The sequence below is a fragment of the Neurospora tetrasperma genome (genome assembly GCF_000213175.1).
Source record: "Neurospora tetrasperma FGSC 2508 unplaced genomic scaffold NEUTE1scaffold_6, whole genome shotgun sequence".
Lineage (NCBI taxonomy): Eukaryota > Fungi > Ascomycota > Sordariomycetes > Sordariales > Sordariaceae > Neurospora > Neurospora tetrasperma.
The window spans coordinates 3,669,833-3,693,716 of NW_009799104.1; the positions used below are offsets into that span (position 1 = coordinate 3,669,833).

General features: G+C 53.4%; 6 protein-coding genes across 6 annotated transcripts; 4 read left to right on the forward strand and 2 right to left on the reverse strand.

Moving 5' to 3' along the window:
- Window positions 1-778: 778 nt before the first annotated feature.
- NEUTE1DRAFT_88512 (uncharacterized protein) lies at window positions 779-4,903 on the forward strand (the record flags this gene model as incomplete). Its single annotated transcript, XM_009856480.1, has 3 exons — window positions 779-1,098; window positions 1,176-1,441; window positions 1,509-4,903. 3 exons carry the CDS (start codon window positions 841-843, stop codon window positions 4,330-4,332), a joined length of 3,348 nt encoding a protein of 1,115 aa, XP_009854782.1.
- A 1,996-nt stretch (window positions 4,904-6,899) lies between these two features.
- NEUTE1DRAFT_69836 (uncharacterized protein) lies at window positions 6,900-8,544 on the forward strand (the record flags this gene model as incomplete). Its single annotated transcript, XM_009856481.1, has 2 exons — window positions 6,900-7,194; window positions 7,294-8,544. The coding sequence occupies 2 exons, from the start codon at window positions 6,912-6,914 to the stop codon at window positions 8,538-8,540; spliced, it is 1,530 nt and encodes a 509-aa protein (XP_009854783.1).
- A 311-nt stretch (window positions 8,545-8,855) lies between these two features.
- On the forward strand, window positions 8,856-11,023 carry NEUTE1DRAFT_125004 (uncharacterized protein; the record flags this gene model as incomplete). Its single annotated transcript, XM_009856482.1, has 3 exons — window positions 8,856-9,628; window positions 9,979-10,029; window positions 10,135-11,023. The coding sequence occupies 3 exons, from the start codon at window positions 8,856-8,858 to the stop codon at window positions 11,021-11,023; spliced, it is 1,713 nt and encodes a 570-aa protein (XP_009854784.1).
- Window positions 11,024-11,967: 944 nt separating this feature from the next.
- On the reverse strand, window positions 11,968-15,880 carry NEUTE1DRAFT_149065 (uncharacterized protein; the record flags this gene model as incomplete). The annotated part of the gene is made up of 2 exons (XM_009856483.1): window positions 11,968-13,687; window positions 15,822-15,880. The coding sequence occupies 2 exons, from the start codon at window positions 15,878-15,880 to the stop codon at window positions 11,968-11,970; spliced, it is 1,779 nt and encodes a 592-aa protein (XP_009854785.1).
- A 395-nt stretch (window positions 15,881-16,275) lies between these two features.
- Window positions 16,276-18,369, forward strand: NEUTE1DRAFT_149066 (bilirubin oxidase precursor; the record flags this gene model as incomplete). Its single annotated transcript, XM_009856484.1, has 4 exons — window positions 16,276-16,439; window positions 16,513-16,738; window positions 16,805-16,924; window positions 17,041-18,369. The coding sequence occupies 4 exons, from the start codon at window positions 16,276-16,278 to the stop codon at window positions 18,367-18,369; spliced, it is 1,839 nt and encodes a 612-aa protein (XP_009854786.1).
- A 283-nt stretch (window positions 18,370-18,652) lies between these two features.
- NEUTE1DRAFT_88527 (uncharacterized protein) lies at window positions 18,653-22,307 on the reverse strand (the record flags this gene model as incomplete). The annotated part of the gene is made up of 3 exons (XM_009856485.1): window positions 18,653-19,690; window positions 19,748-21,683; window positions 21,781-22,307. 3 exons carry the CDS (start codon window positions 22,264-22,266, stop codon window positions 19,086-19,088), a joined length of 3,027 nt encoding a protein of 1,008 aa, XP_009854787.1.
- Between the last annotated feature and the right edge of the window lie 1,577 nt (window positions 22,308-23,884).

The following is a 23,884-nucleotide window of genomic DNA, read 5'->3' on the forward strand; positions in this document are numbered from 1 at the left end:
CTTTAACTCCATGATTTCTTCAACCACAGTAACAACCATGCTCGTTACACTACACAACCTCTTCTTTCCTCGGCGATTTCTGTGACGTGACAGAGTGTCAACACCTTCAAGCATTTGAAAGGAGAAAGGAATCATCAATAATGACCAAAGGGAAAAAAAAAACCTTTCGACGACTATCAATGACACACTCGGAAGACGTTCGCTTTCGGGATCGACATTCGAGTAGTGCATATAGTACGCGCAATGCTGTCCTGAATATGCTCACCCTGCTAGTCTAGTCTAGCACAGTAGACTCCAAAAAAAACGAAGCGACACCGACACCGACACCGACACCGACACAGGCAAAACAACGTCCATTGGCCTGCTTCTTCAACAAGACGACGAGAAATTGTGGCCACGGGAATGCGCCAAGGGATACCAAGGCTGGGCCAAGAACGGCCCAAGACCTCTCCAAGACAGCTCTCCTTTGTCCCGCCGCCGCGGCAGTTTGACTCAGTCTGTTTGTCGGGCAACTGTGATAAACTTGCAGTGATAATCCAGGAGCCTTGGCCTTGGCGCAGGCTTGTTATTCCAGAAGGGAAGGGATCAATGCGGACGAGTCGGGGGGAACATGTGTTCAGACATTGGAAGCCAAGACGTTGGCCAAGACCACGATGGCGAGAAGAATTCCATCGACTTGGTCAGCCTGTCTGTGTGTTGTAGGAAATATATATCTACCTACGAGCCGGACCCCGTCCTGCTGTTTACCTACTCTTACTACTACTCTACAGCTGTCTACATTTTGTTGATCTAGCAGACAAACAGACAAACTATCCACACAACTGACTCCTACAGGCAAACATGACCAAGACGGAGCCTGATGAGGCTGCTGCTGGCGACCATGTCTCTGGCCAAAGCAACAAACCCCTTTCTCGACCTGCCCACGCCTTAACCCATCAAGATCTCGCCCACGAGATTGGAGCCGACCCCCTCTCCGGTCTCACCCCCGACGAGGCCAAGCGTCGGCTTGAGGAATATGGAAAAAACGAACTGGGCGAGGCTGAAGGTGTCCAGCCCATCAAGATCATCATTGCTCAGATTGCCAATGCCATGACGTTGGTATGTTTCCCTTTCCCTTCTTCTTCTTCTTCTTTTTTGCTTTTCCTTTTCTGTGACGGCATACTGACAGCAAACAGGTCCTCATCCTGGCCATGGCCGTCTCCTTTGGTATCAAATCCTGGATCGAAGGCGGTGTCGTTGCCTTCGTCATCGGCCTCAACGTCGTCGTCGGTTTCTTCCAAGAGTACTCTGCCGAGAAAACCATGGACAGTCTACGCTCTCTTTCCTCTCCCACCGCCACCGTCGTCCGCGGCGGCGAGGCTATGGTCGTCCCCTCTGGTGAAATTGTTCCCGGTGATCTAGTTGAAGTCAAAATGGGCGATACTCTGCCGGCAGATATCAGGTAACCTGTTGACCATTCTCTCCACTACCCCCTTTTACAATGGCTGATTATTCTCTTGCGTAAACAGGTTGATCGAAGCCAAAAACTTTGAAACCGACGAAGCTCTCCTAACCGGTGAATCCCTTCCCGTTCGTAAGACGGTTGAGTCCACTTTCGACGACACCACCGGCCCTGGCGACCGTCTCAACGTCGCCTACTCCTCCTCCACCGTCACCAAGGGAAGAGCAAAGGGTATTGTTTTTGCTACCGGCACGTTTACCGAAATTGGCGCCATCGCCTCTGCTCTCAACAAGAAAGACTCCAAGGTCCGTCCCGTCAAGCGCAAGCCCAATGGCCACGCTGGTCCCCATCGTTATTTGGAGGCGTACACTTTGACTCTCGGAGACGCCATCGGTCGGTTTCTGGGTGTCAACGTCGGCACTCCGCTGCAAAGGAAGCTGTCGAAGCTGGCTATGCTGCTTTTTGGTATCGCGGTTATCTGCGCCATCATCGTCTTGGGAGCGAACAAGTTCAACACCCGTCAGGAAGTCATTATCTACGCCGTGGCCACGGGCCTGTCCATGATTCCGGCGAGTTTGGTGGTGGTTTTGACCATCACCATGGCGGCTGGCACCAAGAGAATGGTGGAACGGAACGTCATTGTGCGCAACCTCAAGTCTTTGGAAGCTCTGGGCGCGGTGACGGACATTTGCTCGGACAAGACTGGCACGCTTACTCAAGGAAAAATGGTTGCGAGAGGTGCTTGGATCCCGGGAATGGGCACTTACACCGTCGAGTTGGGTGATGAGCCGGTGAATCCTACCAAGGGCGACATCCGCTTTGCGAAGCAGATGCCGTCAGAGATTGATTTCAAGTCGACCAACGCTGAAAAGAGCTCTACCGGCCCTGTCACGGCCCCTGGAGAGCTTTTGACATCCAGCACCACCCGTCTCCAAGACTTCCTCTCAGTCTGCTCCCTTGCCAACCTTGCCACCGTCTTCTCCAAGGAATCCGAAGAAACACCCGGCACCGAACAATGGCACGCGCGTGGCGACCCGACCGAAATCGCCATCCAGGTGTTTGCTTCCCGCTTCGACTTCAACCGTCTCCGTCTTGTCTCCGGTTCCAACCCTGAATGGCAAGAAGTCGCCGAATTTCCGTTCGATTCGGACGTGAAGCGCATGTCGGTGATCATGAAGAATACGCAGACGCAAGAACACTGGGCCTTCACCAAGGGCGCTGTGGAAAGGGTTATTGGTGCTTGCGTCAACTACTTTGACTCTGATGGTCCTGGCGCGGTGGCTAAGCCCGTGACTGACGAGTTCCGCGCCGATATTTTGAAGAACATGGAATCTTTTGCCTCTCTCGGTCTGCGCGTCCTGGCCCTCGCCTCCCGCCGCCTCCCCTCTGACGGCACCACCTGGAACGAAGAAACCTCCCGCTCCCTCATCGAATCCGAGCTCACCTTCCGCGGCCTGATCGGGCTCTACGACCCTCCCCGCCCCTCGTCCGCTTCGGCCGTCCACCAATGCCACGAAGCCGGTATTTCGGTCCATATGCTCACTGGTGACCACCCGGAGACCGCCAAGGCCATCGCCATCGAAGTAGGCATCCTGCCCCCTCTCTCTTCCATGTCCCGCGTGTCTTCAGCTGTCGCCCACGCAATGGTCATGACCGCCTCGCAGTTCGATGCCTTGTCCGATGACGAAGTTGACGCTTTGCCCGTTCTCCCACTCGTCATCGCGCGCTGTGCGCCCTCTACCAAAGTCCGTATGATCGAAGCCTTGCATCGTCGCGGTCGGTTCTGCGCCATGACCGGCGACGGCGTCAACGACTCCCCTTCCCTCCGTCGCGCCGACGTCGGTATCGCCATGGGTCTTTCCGGTTCCGACGTCGCCAAAGACGCTTCGGACATTGTTTTGACAGACGACAACTTTGCCTCCATCGTCGCCGCCATTGAAGAAGGCCGTCGCATCTTTGACAACATCCAGAAATTCGTCCTGCACGTCTTGGCGGAGAACATTGCTCAGGCAGGCACCTTGCTCATCGGGCTGGCATTCAAGGACGCCTCCGGCCTTTCCGTCTTCCCTCTAGCTCCCGTGGAAATCGTCTGGATCATCATGATCACCTCCGGTCTACCAGACATGGGCCTCGGTTTCGAGCGCGCCGTGCCCGACATCATGGCGCGCCCCCCACAATCTTTAAAAACAGGAATCTTTACTCTGGAATTCATCATCGACATGATCTTTTACGGACTGTGGATCACGGCGCTGTGTCTGGCCTCGTTTGTGTTGCGGGTCTACGCCTGGGGCAACGGCGACTTGGGCAGCGGCTGCAACGAGCGGTACTCGGACTCATGCGAGACCGTCTTTCGCGCGCGCGCCACCACGTTTGCGTGCTTAACGTGGTTTGCACTCTTCCTGGCTTGGGAACTAGTCGATATGCGCCGCTCGTTCTTCCGGATGCAGCCTGGTAGCAAGAAGTATTTCACGCAATGGATGGTGGACGTGTGGCGCAACAAGTTTTTGTTTTGGGCGATTGTCGGCGGATTCATCACGCTGTTCCCTACGTTGTATATACCCGTGATTAATCATGCCGTGTTCAAACACACGGGGATCTCGTGGGAGTGGGGTATTGTGTTTATTGCTGCTGGTTTGTTCTTTGGGGGTGTTGAGGGGTGGAAGTGGGCGAAGCGGGTGTTTTTGAGAAGGAGGGCGAGGAGGGGAGCTGCCAAGAGCGGAGGGCAGGGCAAATTGTGGAAGGATATGGATGTGGAAGAAAAGATTTTCGGAGAGTATTTTGGGTCGGCTTCTACGGATGAGGTTTCGCTTCAGGATACTCATACTCGTGGGAATGAAAAGGAGAATGAGGGAGCCACGGGCCTGCGCCAGGGCGAACAGGGACGGGATTGACTAAGAAGGGGCGGGAAGCCCCGGACGGAAGTCGTTGTTGGTGAGGTTGGCATTGTCAAAGTCAAAGTCATGGTCACGACTGATGAGGTTGGCGATCTTGATGATGATAATGACCGTGTCAAGGAAGGTGGTGGTGGTGGTGGTGGTGAGTGCAAGGTGAGTCGCTCATGCGAGAGTGGCAGTGGCAGTGGCCAGACAGGACTGCAGTTGGCGTCCTTTTTGTCTACCACAACAACAGCAAAGGTGGGTGAAAGCCTTTCCTTTTTGGTTCTTGTAGCTCCCTCTTCTTCTGTGCGCCGGCAACAGCAGCTGCTACGGTTCCAGGTAGCATGCTTTGGTTGCCCAAGAAGTGATTGTCAACGAGGGGGGTCTTTTGGTTCTGGTTCTGTTGATGGTGTTGCGAAGGTTGATGGTACTAGTGTTGGGAATCGGGTGTTGAGATTGGGATCAAGAATGATGAAGAGAGAGGAGGATGATTATGTCTGTCATTACCGTAGAATTAGTAGTAGTAGTAGTAGTAGAATAGGTAGCACCGGCGTTGAGGTCGGGAATATATATAAATGGTGTAGAAAACTTGCCGTGCGGTGTCCGGAGTGGTTTGTCAGTGCCGTGCGGTTGTTGGAATGAGCTTCCACTTGTCACCCTTGGCCAGCGGAGAGTGGGGATGTAGACGAATTGCACTAACAGCTTAACCGCTACCACGCAGCTGATGTAGAGCATCGGCGTTAGTGTACCTGTACATTACCTGATCGGCTTTCACTAACAAGATCGGTGCCCATCCTCGCTTTATTTTGCTTGTTGATGTTAGTGCTCCCCCGAATTCTCCGTTACTGCCACCACCAACTCCGACCGACCGCGAACCCAAAATCGGCTTCGTGGGGTCTCGGCAGCCAATACTAAGTTACCTTTACCATAGCCATCACAAATCCGCGATACACTACACCACACTGCGCCCTTCACAGAACAAAATCCGCACGATCGGCAATCAATATTGGGAAGTTTCGACATTGGTTACACGGAGCAACCCTCGGGGCTCGACGGGGCAACCCAACTGATGCGTCCGGCCGGGCTCTAGACTGACAGCGGTTCCACCTCGCCGGCGAGTTTGGTACCTGATTGATGCATGGACCACCCGACCCGCCGCGCGCCGCGCCCTTTGGTTTACAATGGGTGGGGTTGAAAATGGAAAATGGGAAATGGACTTGGCCGGATGCGGGCATGCGGTGCGGCATGCGACGGCAAACCGATCACCATGCCCACTATGGCAACGGCAAGCTAGGTAGGTAGGTATGGCCGGAAATAAAGAACGAGGATGGGGATGGGTTGCGGTGATGGTTGCTGTCTTGGCTTTTTACGAGTTCTGGGCCTCTGTGACGAGGAGAGGAGAGGAGAGGAGAGGAGAGGGGAGGAGAGGTAGGTACATGGAGGTAGAGGTACATACCTTAGAGGGGGACGTGAGGGCAGACGACGGACGGACGGAAGAGAACTCGCAACCTCAATTTTGCTATTGATGATAGCATCTCACACACAGCTCACGACATCCCATCTTAATAGCGTTATGTTCAGTTTGGGTACATATAGTATTATCCGGTTGATGGTCGATTGATACCATTGTCAACAATCCACTCCCACAAATCCATTATGGTGACCAAAAAACTCTAAAATCGAATCGTCGAACTCGACTTCGGCATCCGCTCGGCAACCGTTCCTTGCCTTGTGTCCCAACCTCTACCTCGACACACCCAACAGCTAACACAAACAGGGAATAGCTTCCGTAGTCCCCCTCTCCAATTGACCTATCATCTTTTATGCTTTTCAGAAGCTAGCAAGCTTAAGGTTTAGCCTTTTCTTCTGGAATGACGCATCGAAATTCGGCCGAAAATTCTGGGGGGGGGAGGGTGTGGGCTCCGTCGGTTGTGGACACCCGGCCCGTTGGAGTTCGGGTCGTGTGAAGAAGGTGCGGTCTGGAGGTCTGGAGGTCTGCAGGTCTGCATGTCTGCTTTCGAAGAAGGATGTGGTGCTTCGAATAAATTCCCTTTTATCTTGTTGTTTAGGTTTCTATCGTGCTCTGTTATTCATGCTTGGTGGATTCTTTATGTTCATGATATTCCCCAACCATTGAAGGGGGCTTTTTTGCTTGTACCTGCAGATCCCGAATTCATGTGAAAAAAAAAAAAAGAAAAACTAAAACTAAAAACTGAAAACCCTTGAACCCGAACCCGAACGTGAACCGAATTAAACCGAAACGAACAAAACGGGTCCAGTCCCGCTCACCGCACGTCTATCTCGACGACTCACTTATTTAGGTCAAGTCAACGGAATACTAATCATTGGGTGACTCACTGGACATATAGCAGCCATTACTTTTTTATTTCTTTTCATTTCTTCGACGGTTATAACACATAACCAATACTCCCACCGGTCAACAACAACCGAGTCCAGTTCACGGCTCGGCAAAGAAAGCAACCAGTGACGACTGTCTACCTACTCGACAACCAGAACCCAATACAAAAACTTCATCACCATCTTCACTCGTCACATTGAGCACCACCAAAATGCCACCATCCCCGCCTCCATACATGGAAGCAATCCGAACACCAGGAAGCCATGTTCAAGACTCAAGAGGACGATCAGACAGTGAAGACAGCGATATTGATATTCACGGAAACGACCAACATCATGACGAAGACGACAGCCATGAAGAAGATGAGAAGCACGCAGTCAACAACACCAACACCAACAACAACGGAGGAGGAGGTGCTCTTTCCCTAGTCAAGACCCTTTCACGAGTATTATCAAGACCAGAATCGAATTTCGATCCGGGACCACCGCCAGATGGGGGCGCAAGGGCTTGGTGTACTGGTATGTATTCCTTATTCTCTCCTTTTTTTTTTTTTTTTTTTTTTGTGAACACGACACTTTCATCCTGAACCATACACTAACACCTCGCAACACGAACAGTCGCAGCAACCCACCTAGTGGTCATGACCACCTGGGGCACCATCAGCTCCTTTGGCGTTTTCCAGACCTACTACACCTCCACTCTCAACGCTCACTCCTCAGTCGTCACACCCTCCACCATCTCGTGGATCGGCTCTCTCCAAGTTTTTTTGCTTTTCTTCATCGGCACTTTCACCGGCCGCCTCACAGACGGCGGATACTTTCGGCACATTTACCTCTTGGGAACAGCATTCATTGCCCTCGGCATGTTTTCCACCGCCGATGCCTTGGACAGCCTCACTTCCGGCAATGGTAATGGTAATGCCAAAAGCGCAGTCTGGAAATTATTTCTCGCGCAAGGAATCGCCATGGGCTTAGGCAACGGCTGTCTCTTTTGTCCCTGCGTAGCTACGTTATCTACATATTTCAGCAAGAAACGGAGTCTGGCTATCGGGATGGGCGCCTGCGGGACTGCAACAGGCGGGTTAATCTTTCCCAGCATGATGCGCAGCTTATTACCTCGCGTTGGGTTCGCATGGACGGTTCGCGCAATGGGATTTATCTGCGTTGGATGTCTTCTTGGTGCATTCTGGGTGATCAAACCACGCACCAAGCCGCGCGGGATGAGAGGCGCGTTGGTGGAGTGGTCGGCCTTCAAAGAAGGGGAGTATTCCTTGTTTGTGGCCGGGAGCTTCATGTGTTTCCTGGGGCTGTACTTTGCGTTTTACTACCTTGCGAGTTTTTGCAGGGATATCGTCGGGCTGGCGTACGAGGATAGCTTGAATATCCTGCTGGTGTTGAACGGGGTGGGTATCTTTGGGCGGCTGGTGCCGAATTACCTGGCTGATCGGGTGGGGCCGATTAATTTGTTTATTCCGTTTGCGGCGGTGGGCGGCATTTGTATGTTGTGCTGGATGGCGGTCGAGTCGGAGGCGGGACTGTATGTGTGGGCCGTGTTTTACGGGGCGGCGGCGGGAGGGATTCAGAGTCTGTTCCCGGCGGGATTGACGAGCTTGACGACGGATTTGAGAAAGACGGGCGTGAGGATGGGGATGGTGTTTACGTGTAATAGCTTTGCGACGCTGGCGGGGCCGCCGATTGCGGGGGCCATTATCACGAGTATGGGGGGTAGGTATTATGGCGCGCAGGCGTTTGCGGGGTCGACGTTGTTGTGCGGGACGGGCTTGTTGGCGGCGGCGAGGATGGTGAAGGCGAGGAAGGCGCAGAGGGAGGGGGAGAGTGGAGGGGTTTGGAAGGTCAAGGTTTGAATCGATGCCCGTCGGCTGCATGAGGGAAACAAAAATGGGGTGTGGAAAAGTTGGATAATACTCGAGTTACGATACGCTAATGTCTATACAATGTTCTGCCGAGACTCTTACCTTGTTCATGTTGACATACTCGATATCCCATCACGACAAAGAAGGCCCTCAATGACCATTGTCCCTCACCATGCAACAAAGGGCATTGCTCAACACCCTCCATTGTCCCACATCGACCTTAAGATGAAGACACCCGGGCCCTTATGTCTCGGTGGTCGAGTCCTGTCATCCCAAACCTCTAATTACCGAAGATACAGCACCGCAATGTCCAACCCCGACTTCACCACCTACTTCAACTCCCCCCTCTTCTCCGACGCCATCCTCTCCTACCAAACCCACACAGGCGACAAGCGTCACCTCCCCGTCCACCGCCTCATCCTCTCCCTGCACTCGCCCTTTTTCGCCTCCGCTTTCACCCTCCCCTTCCGCGAGTCCTCCGATCCAGACCATCTAATTACTCTCCATGACGATGATCCCGACGCTTTAGTGTCTGCCATACGGTGGTGCTACGGACACTCGCTGTACCGGCTAGACGGCGACGATGAGCTAGAGACGCAGTTGGCGTATAAGGATCTCATAACGATGAAATTTACAGCGGAGGAGGAGCGCCAGATTGCGGGGCTGTTGTTGCATTTGATGAGGGTGTATGTGGTGGCTGATAAGTATGACTTGGGCAGGTTGAGGGAGGAGGTGGTGGTGCATTATGAGCGGTTGGCGCCTCTTGTTTTGCTGCATAAACAGGGAATGTTTGAGGAGATGGTGGAAGTGGTTTATGGGTTAGGGAAGGGGGATAAATTGAGGAGACGGTTTATGGGGGATGTGGCGGGGGAGGTGTATCCCGTTGTTGCTGGGACGGACTCTGAAAAGGAGAGGAATAAAAAGGGAGTGAAGGGGGAAAAGGAATGGGAATTGGAAGAGGTGGAAAGAGTGGTGAGGGGGTGTGTCTTCAAGGTCAGGACAGTTGGTCTGGGGAGGGAGTGGAAGAAGGAGTTTATGAGGGATATGAAGAGGGAGGTTAGGAGGGAGGTGAAGAAGAGGTGGAGGGGGGCTTGACAAGGGTGGTGAATGGAGGTCATGTACTTTCTATAATCTCTATAGGAATTCCTGGTCTTCACTGCGCGGTACTAACCTGAATAATACGTAATTCCATGTAAGATACAATCATCAGTGAGTGGACAGCCCCACCATGTTACGGTATCGTCTGTATCGCGTCCGTGCGCGTCTTCAGGTCCATTTACTTGGCCATTTGGTGATTTCACTTCACTTCGTCTCTCCTTCCTTCATCAACCATTCTCCAGCCACTCGATCCTTTCTCAGCTCAACAACATCGAGTCGTCAACTCGTTGTTCCCACTCGATACTCCAACCGTTCATCCACAGCATACTAGTCAGGCGCAATCATACACCATGGACAAGCGGTTCTTGTCCTCCGACGAAAAGTAAGCCTCTCCCCGTCAGACATCGCCGTCGCCGTCATTGACAAGCCGCCATTGCATGACGTCGCAACACCTTTTGACTTGGTACACAAACTAATTCACTTCCAGGCTCCTTGAGAGCGGTCTTTTCTCGGATGTCGTCGTCAAGTGCGGCGACAGAACATGGAACCTCCACAAGAACATCCTCTGCTCGCGCAGCATCTGGTTCGAGAAGGCTCTCACCGGCCACTTTGAAGAGGCCAAAACGGGCGTCGTAAATATTGAGAACTTCGAGCCCGCAGCCATCGACATCCTGATCCGCTATATCTACACCGGAATTTGCGACATTCCCGCTCTCTCCCCCAACACCAAGACCAACTTTGTCTCCTGCTTCGAAATCTACACCGTCGGCGACTACTTTGCCCTCGTCTCCCTCACCAGAATCGCCCTGGACACCTTGAACGCCGAATTCGACGCCAAAACCGCCCCTCTCCAACTCCATTACGACTCCGGTTCTTCTGCCTCAGACGGCAACGGTGTCTCCCCCGACTGGCTCCCCGAGCTCTTTGAAGCCATCCGCCTCGTCTACAGCGACGTGCCTCTTACCGACATCTCTCACCCCACGCCCGGCATCCGCGCCACTTTTCTTTCTTTCATCCACGCCGCGCGTTTCTACTTTTTGCAAAACGAGCACTTCAACGCCTTCCTCGACCAAGTCCCCTCATTTGCGCTCGATGTATTCCGCGCCATGCGCAACACGGGCGACTTCATCGCCCACCTCCCCGATGCACACTGTTCCCTTTGCAAGAGCAAGCCGACTAGGGCCGAGAAGGGTTACTACACCCACTTGGCGACAGAAAAGTTGAAGCTGAAGGCGAGCTGCTCGACGTGCGCGGGCAAGAGGGACCTTAGTGCGGGATGGACGGATTGGAGCGGGAAGCTTTCCAAGGCGACAACGACTACGACGGCGGCGACGACGGGAACTACGGGATCAGGATCGGGATCGGCGTTGGGTTAGGGACCTGCCGCCATGTCTGAGACTAGTTCGTTCGACGAGTGGTCGTCCAGCGAAGAAGATTCGCCCGACGACAATGCACCAGTCGTGCATGATAATGGCCCGGGTGTGGGAGTCTTGAATTATGATGAGCCGTTTGTGGAACCACAGCTGATCAACCTGTATTGGCCCTGATGATCAGCTGTGGATTTAACCGTTTCTACACCCGCCGCCGCCTCAGCGTGCCTAGAGGGTAGAGACAGTGAGTGGTCTCTGGAATTGGATTTCTGGGGGAAAGAACAACGATCTATCTCGGATAACTCGACCGAGGAGAACCCGAGGATGCGGCGCTCTTGGCAAGACGATGGCGGCATGTGATTTACGGAGCGAAGTGGCGATTCAGGATGAGATGACCTCCCCATGGTCAGGATGACGAAAACTGGATAGAGGCTTGCGGTCTCGGCGTCTCGCAATAGGAGACCAGGGGCAGGTATGGTGGCTACGAAGCACCGATGAGTGGTTGTTTGGGTACCTACCTTGGAGTTTCTTCGAGACTCACAGCGATTGGGCGAGCTTGAACTACTGATGTTGGGGTGGAAAAAGAGAATACCGTGGGCTCAGATACCTAGGGAGCATCTACAGGAAGGGCATGAAGGGCCATGTTGATGAGAAAGGAAATGATGAAAGAGGGAACTTGAAGGGGCATGTAACCGAATCATACTCCAGTCAAGCCACACATGTTGGCCACTTCGATCAATCCAGATGTAGGATACTCCTACCTACCTAGGTATCTAGTGAAAAAAGAGACAAATAATCCCAGTCCTCTAGTACCCCTAGAGCGATCACCCCTCCCTTCTACGGCCGGGCATATACCACCCGCCTGTCTTGTAAATAGGTAAGTTCTCATCTCCAACCCTCACCTCACCTCCTCTTTTCCCCCAACCTCCTTCTATCCCCCTATCCCTCTCTTACCCTTTCACTCTTTCACCCTTTCCGCCTCCACCCTCCCAATGTTCCCCCTCCAATACCCTTACAGCCCTCCCAACACCACGTCTCCCCATCATCCACCTCCTCCTCTCTACCCCCTCCCCATTTCCATCTCCATCTCCATCCCTCTTCCCCTTCCCCACCACCGCCCCCGTCGCACTCCCACCAAGCCTACTCCTACAAGTAACACTCGCCACCTGCTTGATTTTCACGCTCGAAAACGTCCACGTCCCCGGCTGCGTCGTGCTCCCCGTCATCACCAGCCCCATCTGCACAGGGGTATCAAGAAGCATCCCTACCGCTGTGTTATTCGTGTTGGAGGAAGTACATGTTACTGTCAAGGTTCCAGAGCCGGAACTGATCCATGTGGCGGCGATGATGGTGATGGTGTCTTTTGTGGGGGTTGGCGTTGCTGTTGTCGAGGTAGTTGTAGTTGTAGCTGGGGTAGCGACAGTGGTGGTGGGTTGAGGTTGAGGGTCATCAGTGGGAGTGGTAGTTGGTGAAGGTGAGGGCAATGGTGGAGGGCACTCGTTAACAACAGGAGCAGGAGCAGAAACAATCACCCCCGACTGCGGGAACGGATCAAGCGGACCCCAGACGTTACCATCTTCGTCCCTTCCCAGGCCTTTAACCAGGTGTTCCATTGCCGAAAAGTCATTAGGAATAGGAGGTAGTCCCGGAGTAGTAAGTTCCGGCTGGATCCATTCGGTGACAGGCTGGATATATTGACCGGCCAGTATCCCGTTCTTTGTCTTCACCGGGTTTGGTGTCGACGAAATGACGTACTCGCGCGCGTACACATCCCCCGCGACACTCGTTATCCCCGTTCGGAACTTATTCCTCACTTGCCCGGCGATCAAACTGCCTCCGCTGACGGGTCTGGTGGTGATATTCCCCGTGCAGATATCAAACCCCGTCACGGCATGGATCGTCAAGCTGGACGTCCCCGACGCAGCAGAAGTGTACCCTATGAATCTTGTCTGCGCCACTTCGGCATTTACATCCCCGCTGTACACCCCTATCAACACGTCCTCCATCCGTATAAAAGGCGGGAAGTTCACCGGTGTGAGTATCTGTACGTTGGTAGCCACGAGCTCATAAACCAACATTTCTCCACCTGCCACCCACACTCCCGCATACTCGACAAAATCCCCCGGAACAAAAGGGGCCATGACCATCGGGTCCGGAGCCGTGAACGTGCCTTGTTTGCTTCCGCTTCCAGGGGCAGCCATGGTTGGTCGGTTGGACATTGGACATAAGGGATCGGAAGCGTTGCGCGGTACGCACATGGGGAACCCACTAAAGGAAGAGATACTGGGGTTTTCATCGTCGGCCGTCCAAAACGGGTGGGAGGTGTATCCGACGGAGTAAACGCCGTGGGGGTCGTTGATGCGCAGCTTGGGCCCTTGGGATAATTGGATGGATCCGTCGTAGGAGATGGAAGAGATCAACCCCCGGCCGAAAGAGGTGGAGAATTGAGAAATGAAGATTTGGCCTGCCGTTGGGCCGTGGAGGGGGATCGAGTTGCCTACGACGGTGACTTCGAAGCCGCGCATGAAAGTGATGTCGGCGCAAAAGTCACGCCAGGGAACCCAAGCGGCGGGGAACCCGACTTGGGTGTTTTGCGGGACTTTGATGGTCCAGCCGGCGACGGAGATGGTGCCGCCTGAGTTGTAGATGCCCGTGTCTGTTATGGTGCATCTATTTCGTCCAGAAAGGAGTGAGACAAGGGGCGGGTTAGTATGGATGTCTGTCTCGGCAGTCGGGTCGGGTGTTTTCAGACATGGACTGTCTTGGGGACTGTCTTATGTCATGGAACAAAGAAATTGTTGGGAATTTCTTCAGAGGGAGTGTCTAACTCACCCTTCTAGACCACCATCCACATCGAATGGAATGTCTTGAGACAGACAGAAGGACGGCAGAAGAAGAAGGCCGGAGAATATGAGAGATAACTGCATCGTGTTTTGTCTTAGAGTCCAAAAGTTCGAGAGCCCCGAGGCAACAGGCTTCGGCTACGATGGGTGTGTCTAAGTCAATGGTCTCAGACACTGAAGGGGTTGGTTAGGTTGTCTTATATCACGACATCCACATGTCTTCATCAACTGCGAGACCCCAACACTGACAACAAGACGCTTGTTCCTTGCATCTTGCATCTCGCAATGTACAAAATCGACGCTGTTCAACTTGAACATAAACTCCGATATGCTGCATTTACGAGCTGGAGGCAAGCGAGCGGAACTGCTGGAGATCTGAAAGGTTAGTATGACTGGTCAGCCGACACACAAACCGAAGGGCGATGCATCTAGTCCAGATTCTAGACGTCTGAACCCTGAAGAATAAGACTCGGGTATCACGATGTTGGGGCTGGGCAAGGCCATACCCATTCTTTGGGTTGGTAACTCGGAATTCCAGGTCATCATGGGATTGAAGACAACGAAAGGGCTGTCAAGTCTCACAGAGCTGAAGCATTCGCTTAGCAACTCGCTTATCTGGTGCTGCCGTGGTGGTAAGTATGTCTCAAGCATCATTTGGAGGAGTGGCAAAGAGCGGGTTCTTCCAATCCCGTAGCTAGTACTGTTTGGTATTTCCGGCATGGGCTGAGAACATGTATGCATTATCCAGCTCGTCGGGTCGCCTACAGCCGCTGCTGGTTGTTGAGGTGTGGAGTTGAGCAACAACGAATTGGAACTGCAGAAAAAAAAGATGGCAATGGACTCAAATCGAAGTGGGTCGACGGGCTGATGCGGGGAGAAGAAAATGTTCGCATGGAGCTGAGCCAAAGCGATGATATGAAGACTGTGAGATGATCACCAAGAGACAAAGTATGGATGGACGGCTGGCCGAATACCAGTGAGCTGCCAATAACACACACACATCAACCCTATCCAGACAGCAATCAAGGACGAATTAAGCTTAACATGATTTTCAGGATCGCCATCGTCACACCAATACGATATGTGTTCCAAATATGGATCACCACCACAAGCCACACAATACCTCATTGGGTATTCCGAGGCAACAAAGGGTCCACGAAGGTCTAGCCCAGGGCCCGAGTGATTGTAAGGTGCTGCTAACTCTGTTCAAATCGGATCTCTCCTCCCCTTGTCCTCGCCAATCATGTGGTTTGCTGGGTTCTCTTGTCCAGATGTAATTGGCTACCAAGTGTACAGTACGGACTGTAGGATAGATCCTATTTACAGAGATTGATGGTATGGTTCCAAATCTGGAAGAATTCACTAGTTCGTTCAGACAGACCTAAAGCTATGACTGGCTGCCGCTCTACCGGTGACGGGCACTGGCCTCTTTCCTTCTTCAACCGGGCAGTCAACAAGGTCCATCGTGCCCGGCCATCAGTCATCAAAACAACCTAGAGGTACCTTACTCGCCAGCTACGATGCATTCTGGCGCCGTGCAGTTCAGCCTATATGTACAGTTCAGCTGTACTCACGCCACACCTACCCTTCACCTCGTGTGGACTTTTGTCCTCATCGTGAGTTTGCAAGTGTTTACCACACGATAGACTGCACAATGAGACTAGCAACTCTCTTCAATCTACCCCCTTTTCTGCTATCCGCCTAGTGCGACTGCGTCCTGCCTTCAACCCAGACTAGAGGCCTCACCGAGCGATGTCTGGTACAGCCCGATTTATCTCAATAGTCCCATACTCAGCAGCAGCCATGTGCAGCCTCAGTGGCACCCTTTGGCCCATTCGAGAGACCTTCTTTGCGACGCCACCTACATCTACACTACCTCGAAGTATCAGTCCCCGGTCAAATGGAAGCGATTCCGCCGAAGCACGGGATCGGCTTAACCCGATACATCCATGATCACTTACCCAAATTGGGATATTCCTGACCTGTCTCGGATGTTATTCTCGGGTGGCTTGCGCATCATGGCTGGCCCATTTTGTTGTCGTCTTGGTGCCTTTGTTGCCTGCCCGAGCAGAGATCCATCCAGTCTAGAATGGGTGACGAGGCGAGGCGATACGAGCTACCTACCTAGGTATGAACGCCATCACAGCTTCTGTCCGCAGCTGGATACCTACCTCTCGAGGTGATGAATGAGTTGTCGGCGGTAGCCCAGCCATACCTCAAAAATGGACCCCTAAGTCCCGAGAGGTCACTTACAAAAGATATAAAGAGAGCAAGGACAGACTGTGCCTTTTTTCGACATGGACTTTTCCCTTGCAGAAACCGTGCAAGACCTTGGCGAGAATCTCTCTCGAGCTCTCTTTGGTCTCCTACTTTTCTGGGACACAGTCAAGTCAATCGCACCAGACAAACAACAAAATGGCGTCTTTCAGCCTCATTCAGACTCTTCTTCATCTTCTTCTTCTTCTCTCGGCCGTACAACTAGGCAGTGTCTCTGCCGGAGTCGACAAGTGGCTCAGTCCCCAGTACAAGTGGACATTTCAATTCCCTTTACCTATTCCTCCTGTCAAGGCTCCGTCAAAGTAAGTCCTTTCTCTTTTTTTTTTTTTTTTTTCTTAAAGTTAGGTAAACATCAACAGTCTAACATTGACTCAGAACCATCGTAAACCCCATCACGGGAAAGAACATCCTCTACTACGAGGTTGAAATCAAAGAGTTCCAGTCCCAGGTTTATCCGGACCGTGGACCGGCGACGCTATGGGGGTACGATGGCATCTCACCGGGTCCAACGTTCATAGTAGAGAAGGGGACCGAGACGGTAGTGAGGTTTGTCAATAATGCAAGGTTGGCCAACTCTGTGCATCTTCATGGGTCTTACTCTGTAAGTCTGCCATCTTCACATCTTTACTTGGGAATGAGACAAAACACCCAGACTGACACAACACAGAGAGCCCCCTTCGACGGCTGGGCAGAAGACATCACTCCCCCCGGCTGGTACAAAGACTACTACTACCCCAACAGCCAATCCGGCCGAACCCTATGGTACCACGACCACGCCATTGACCACGTAAGTCTTTCTTCCTCCTTTCTCCCTCCTTTTTTTCTCCCTTCTCCTTCCTCCCTCCTCCACCTTCCCACCACCCCAAATCACCCTATGCCCCCCAACTAACATGACCCAAAAAGACAGCAGAAAACGCCTACTACGGACAAGCAGGCACCTACATCCTGCACGACCCCCTCGAAGACGCCCTCAATCTTCCCCGTGGGTACGGCACTTCGGACATCCCCCTAATCCTCTCCGCCAAACAATACACTTCCTCCGGCTCCCTCTTCTCTCCCGCCGACGAAACCACCTCCTTGTACGGGGACGTCATCCACGTAAACGGCCAACCCTGGCCTTTTTTGCGCGTCGAACCACGTAAATACCGGTTCCGCTTTCTCGACGCATCCATCTCCCGCTCTTTCTTGCTTTACTTCGAGCGTGACGCCAAAGTTGGGACAAAAGTCGGGTTTGACGTGATTGCTTCCGATGCTGGACTCCTCAATGCTCCGCAGAGGGTAAACGAGCTGTACATCTCCATGGCGGAGAGATATGATGTCGTTGTGGACTTTGCGGGATCCAAAGGGGAGAATATAACGCTTAAAAATGCGAGGGAGGTCGGTGCGGATAGGGATTATCCTGATACGGATAAGGTGATGAGGTTTATTGTTTCTGGGAATCAGGTGGATGACCAGTCAAACGTACCGGCTGTCTTGAGAAGTGTGCCCTTCCCGAAACCGAAAAGTCAAGTGGACCAGCACTTCAAGTTTGAACGGTCAAACGGCGAATGGAAAATCAACGGCGTATCGTTTGCGGATGTGGCGAATCGCGTGCTGGCGAGACCGAAGCGCGGAACTGTGGAGGTGTGGGAGCTGGAGAATAGTAGTGGTGGGTGGACGCATCCTATTCATATCCACCTGGTGGACTTTAGGGTCAAGAAAAGGGTGAATGGGAAACGCTCTGTGTTGCCGTATGAGGCACAGGGGTTGAAGGATGTGGTGTGGCTGGGGCCGGGCGAGACAGTCACGGTGGAAGCGCACTATGCCCCTTGGGATGGGGTGTACATGTTCCACTGCCATAATCTGATTCATGAGGATCATGAGATGATGGCTGCTTTTAATGTGTCTGTCCTCCAGGATTTGGGGTATGACGAGACGCATTATATCGATCCGATGGAGGAGCGGTGGCGGGCGAGGCAGCAGAGTGTCGAGGCATTTGATGACAGCGCCGTGGAAGCGAGGCTGAAGGAGATGGCAGGGTTCAGGCCGTATGATAAGGTTGAGGAGGTGGAGAGTGTGTTGGAGCAGTATTGGGAGACAAAGACGAAGACGGCGGCGACGATCCCGACGACAACGTTTGCTACTGTGGTCCCTACCAGTGCTGGGGTCTTCACTACTTCGTTCAAGACTACGACGACCAGTAGCAGTTCCTCGGCCAGGACTTCATCGACGAGTACGAAGAAGAAGGATTAGATTCCTCTTGAGGTGGTTCGGGAGGGCAGTCAGGGGGGGTGCTTTGATGAGAAACTGGTTCTGCAAAGTCAGGAGTTAATGGCAGGTATCGATGGACATAACAAGACAAGGAGATCAACAGATGGCATATACTTGATATCTCGGAATCGCATGATGAAGGAAAAGCTGGGTAATGTAAATGCCAAGACCTGTGAATAGCTTCAAGAGTCGAGATCGGAGCTAGCTCGAAAGTGGGGTACATTCATTACGAACAGTAATCCCACTTGGGAGTGCACAATTACACATGTAAAAAATAATGTCACTACAACCATCAGAGAAGTCCTATAAGGCACCGTTCCTTCTAAAATCACCTCCTATGCGAACACATATACTGAGAGGTTACCATAACCATGAAAAATTGTTCCCTTCCTGATCCGAATGAACTCATAACACAAGCCCCGTCTACCTATAACGCACCATCTCTGTCTAAGGCAAGTCCTTCAATATCATCGCTCTTCAAAATCATAGAATGCAACGCAGCGCACAATGGATACAGATATTACCGGCCTGCATCAGGCCTGGGCTCGGAAAATATCAACACAACGAACATGAAAAAAAAACAGTCCCAGCCCAGCCCGGCCAGCCACTGGTGACCAAACAACCCATCTAATCCCATACTGCTTTTCCCTCCCTTGGTTTTACTTTATTGTCCTTTTTGTTGGTTTTTTATACACCCCTTAATTCGTGTGACCATCGGGAATATGATCCTCAACCGTGCTCAACGCTCCAAGGTTGACCTCTCCCATGGACAGTGCGCCGCCAACACCACCAGCGCCAGCACCACCAACGCCAGCGAGAAGAGCCACGCACTCGATCACATCCTCAGGTTCCAGCAAATGCCACCTAGCCAGCGTAACCTTGGTGCTGGCGCCCACCGTGACAGTGAAGCAGTTCTCGGGCTTGATCTCGGCATCTTCGCCAGGACCAGACAGCACGTTCAGGCTGCGGAACATGTCCTCATCGGTAAAATCATCACCCATGCAGAGCACAAACTCGAGCTTCTCGGAAGCAACCTTGTCTGGCGACCCCGAAGACTTGGCAGCAAGAGCCTTGAGCTCGGCATTGTACTCCGTGACGAGGCGCTTCGCGATCTCGCCCTTATTGATGAACGTGGGACGCACCTCAAGGTTGGCCTTGCCCGCCATAACCTCGACGTCCCACTTGCGGCCGACGGTGGTCTCGAGCTCCTTTTGGCAGTCGCGAGCCATGTGGAGACCCTGCTCGGGATCGGCGAGGCGGTAGTGCCAGGTGAGAGCACAGCGCTTGCGTTCAATGAAGGAGCCTAGCAAATTCATGTTAGCCATTGTTTTAGTAAGCAAAGGAGAATCAAAGAACTAACCTGGAGTCTTGTCGGTGTACTTCTGGAAGACTTCCAGAACCTCGGCCTGCCAGCCCATATCAAACTTCTCGGCCAGGTTCTCCCACTCCGTCGAGCCCGGGTGCCGCATGAAACTACCATGCTCTGCGCTGAAGCCCAACTCGGTAATGTGGCCAAGGTGCTGCTGAAGGAACTCCTGGTCGCGGCCGGAAATGATCCAGACGGCGTTGCGGGGATCGGCCGCCAGAGCCTTGAGGCTGTTGATAACGCGCTCCGACGGGATGGCGGCACTAGGTTCCCTGACAATGGGTGTGAGAGTGCCGTCGTAGTCGAACATGAACAAACGCTTGTTGGCCGCCCGGTACTTGCGGAGCATGGTGGCGCGATCGAGCAGGGGAGTGGCGATGATGTCTTTTCTGTTAGCGAGGACACTAATCAGGCGACGTAGGAGACCGGTGATCCAGAACTGGACGTTCTTGTTGGTGACGTGCTCGAGCAAGCTCTTCTCGATACTCTGGCGGCGCTCTTGCGACATGGTGAGAGCATTGTTAATCTGCTTGGCGACATCGGTAAGATCCCAGGGGTTGATGTGGATGGCATCCTTCAGCGAGCCAGCGGTACCGCTGAACTCGGAGAGAATGAGCGGGCCAGCATTGTCACGCTGGCAGATAATGTACTCCATCGAGGTCGTGTTCATGCCGTCTCTGACTGAGGTGATGAGGCCAATGTCGGCAGCACGGAGCAGAGCAAAGTACTCATCTTGCGAAATGTACTGGGGGTAATGCTGCACAGGAGTGTCGCCAAGCGAGCCGTACATGCCATTGATCTTCATGACAAGCTCGTTGACACGGCTGGAGATCTTGTTCTCGGAATCCTCCTTTTCCTCCTCAATGTTAGTGGGCGAGGTAACCTGGATGAGAACGACCTTTTCCCTCCACTCGGGGTAGAGCTCGAGGAAGCGCTCAAAAGCCATGAGCTTCTGGGGAACGCCACGGACGCTGTCCAACTTATCGCGGCCGACAATGAGCTTCTTGCCAGCGTACATCTTCTTCAGCCCCTCGTACTTTGCAGTGGCGGACGGCTTCCACGCAGCGGCAGCGACCTTGATAGCGTCGATGCCAATGGGGAAGACGCCGACCTCAACACGTGTGCCGTAGGCCTCGACGCCGGTAGTATCGGAGGGGAAGCCAAGGACGCGGGTACAGCAGCTAGCAAAATGGCGCGAGTAGCTGTAGCTCTGGAAGCCAACCAGGTTGGAGCCCAAGACACCCTCCAGGACTTCCTTTCTCCTGGGGAGGCAGCGCAAGAACTCGGAACTGGGGAAGGGCGAATGCAGGAAAAAGGCAATGTACATGTGGGGAGCCCGCTGGCGCAACATGCTAGGCAGAAGCATCAGGTTGTAGTCATGCACAATGACAATGTCGCCGGGCTTGTAGTTTTCGAGAATCTTGTTGGCGAACTTTTGGTTCATGCGGTAGTAGTCAGCCCACTGGATTCTTTCGGCGCGGCCATCGGCGGGCTCGTTCTGCTTGTAGTGGAAAAGGGTGTAGAGGGAGTGCTCGGCGTAGCGTCTCCAGCGGGCCTGGTCCTTCAGCCTGATGCCATCGTCGTGGCCCTCGATGTCGTCGGCGAGCCAGACAGGGACGGTCTTGATCTTTCGGTTGTGCGACAGGTCGTGCTCCAGCAAGTGCATGTCTTCCTTGGGAATCCAGAGACCATCTGCCGTGGGATGGGCCGGAGGAGTGACGCTGCCATCGATGGGCACAGGGCGGGAAAGGGGGTTGAGCGAGGGTTGGCCGACCGTGGTAGCAGGCGCCTTGCCGGCGTGCTGGGCGGACTTGACCTCCTCAATCTCGCCAGTCCAGGCGACAACCGTGTGATTCCATGGGGCGTCATCAGACGAGAGGTACGAAAACGAATCGAAAAGCGCCGACTGTCCCCGGCGGGGTTTTAGATCCTGTTGGAGTTGCGCATCATGACATCAGCCCCACTGTTTTCCCACTGTTTTTCTCACTGTCTTGCCAAAGCTTGGATATGATCAGAAGGGAACTTACCCAGGAACCCGTGGTGCCCTTTTCGCCGCTGGCCTTGGTATACTTGAGCAGGTGGGGGATTGTGAAGGTGGCTGAGATGATGTTTCCGCTAAGCGACAGGTTGGGGAACCTGTGGCGGATGTCGGAGAGGGAGTCCTGGCTCCCAATGGCCGCCGCGCCGGAGTCCGTGACGGCCGTGCTCAGACGGCGCATGAAGTCCTTGCCGGCATCGGCACCCACCGCGAGCTGCCTGTCCACGCTTCCTGTCTCTTCCAGGCCGACGGTGCCTGGAGACCGGGCAATGTCGTGCTCGTCAGTTCGCCTCTCAAAGTAGCCAGGACCCGTGGTGAGCTGTTCTTCGTAGGCCTCGCGGCTGATGCCCGGAGTGACGGGCACATTGATGACCGAGGGGCGCAAATGGCCCGGGAGCGAGGATTCGGTGCGCGAGGCTTCTGGTCTGGGTATCACGATCCGGTGCTGCTGCTGCTGCTGTTGTCCTTGTGTCATCTTGGCGGTTGTGTGGTAGGTGAGGACGGACTGATGTGCCGTCGCTCTGTCTCGTGCGATAAGGGTGAGTGGGTGGGTATTATGTAGAGCGGGACGGATGTAAACAGATCGCAGACGAAATGAAGACTGAAGCAGGTCTAGTCTACCGTACTAAGGGGAGGGGGAGAAGGAGACGAGGCGACCTGTGGTTGTGTTTCTTGAGTAAGGAAGGAAAGAGGGAAGAATGGAGGGGAAGTTGAGAGGAGGAGAAAAAGGAGGAGGAGGAGGATGAGGAAGAGGAAGAGGAAGAAGGAAGAAGGGGGATTGGGAACCTGAAAGAGAAGTTGGGCAAGGAAGGTAGTAGGTAGGTAGTGGTAGTCAATGGAAGGAAGGAAGGAAGGAGCGAGCCTTGGAGTTGGAGTCGCAGTCGCAGTACTAGGTTGGGCGGGCGGGCGGTGACTGTGTGGCTGTCAACGACTGGAATGGACCTGTCAATGCGTCACCCAGCGAAACACTTCTCTTCCTGCTTTCACTCCGTCCTTCCAGTCTCGCTGGCCTTCGGATCCGATGTCGATGCACGCCGTCGTCGACCAGCAGGGATCCTGTCGGCTGGGAGCAAGGGGTGCGACAAGGAAGCTGGTACTGGTGGTGGAGTGGACAGGAACAGCGGGTAGCCAGGGGAAGAGCCCACTGCAGTTCAGTTTAAACCAAGTGGTCTGTGCTTCCAGTTTGGGGGGGGGGGGGGGGGGGGGAACTTTTTCTTTCTTTCTCCTTCGTTCCTCTCATGCAGTGCGAGGCAACTTGGGAGGATGCAGCCTGGACGGCAACAAGCAGAGAGTGACAGCAGCAGACAGGAAGCAGGAGGGATTAGTGCTTTGAACTGGATGAATGCAGTGAGCCAAGTTGACAACAGAGACCTGACTGAGGGACAGGAATGTAACTGAATGCTTCAGTTTTCTTTGATCGAGTCGAAGCTTCTGTTGGTGGGGCACCAATCTGAAATGTCCCGGCCAGCTTTGGTTCTTATAGCAGCACTTGCTCCTGCCTCCTCTCTGTCTTTATTGTATACCTCTAGTAGTACACAGATGAGGCTCGAAGCAATCAGATATGCAGCATGAGCATGGAACAAAGATGCCCAACCAACACTTTCCCTACTGCCCATGCCACCCATCAATCTAATATTGATCTCTTTCCAGAAATGCCCCTCATTCACCCTCCTTTACAAACTTTCAGTCGGACCTTTCAGCTAGACGCCGTTCTGGACCCAAGCTTTGGGTTGTATGTAGTCATGTCATGCTCTCACGGTGCCCTCTCCTCGGTGCGACTGCGAGTCTGTAGTACTGTATTGTTGGTACGTAGTCTGTGACTGTGACGTTCAGCTCTACAAACAAAGGAGCCCCATTCTCGGTGTCACGGTGCGGCAGAGGGCACCATCAAGATGTTGTCATTGTCGCCAGGTCTGGACAGAATATTTCTTCTGGGAGACTGTCCTAAGAAAGATTAAATTGTCTACATTGCTATAGGCTTCCGCATATGGGCCCGAAGATCCGCATCCAGGCATGTCCATTGGATGAACGGCCGAATGACCGGCCATAGGGGGGGATCAGAGGGGGGGGGGGGGGGGGGGAAACTGGGGGAA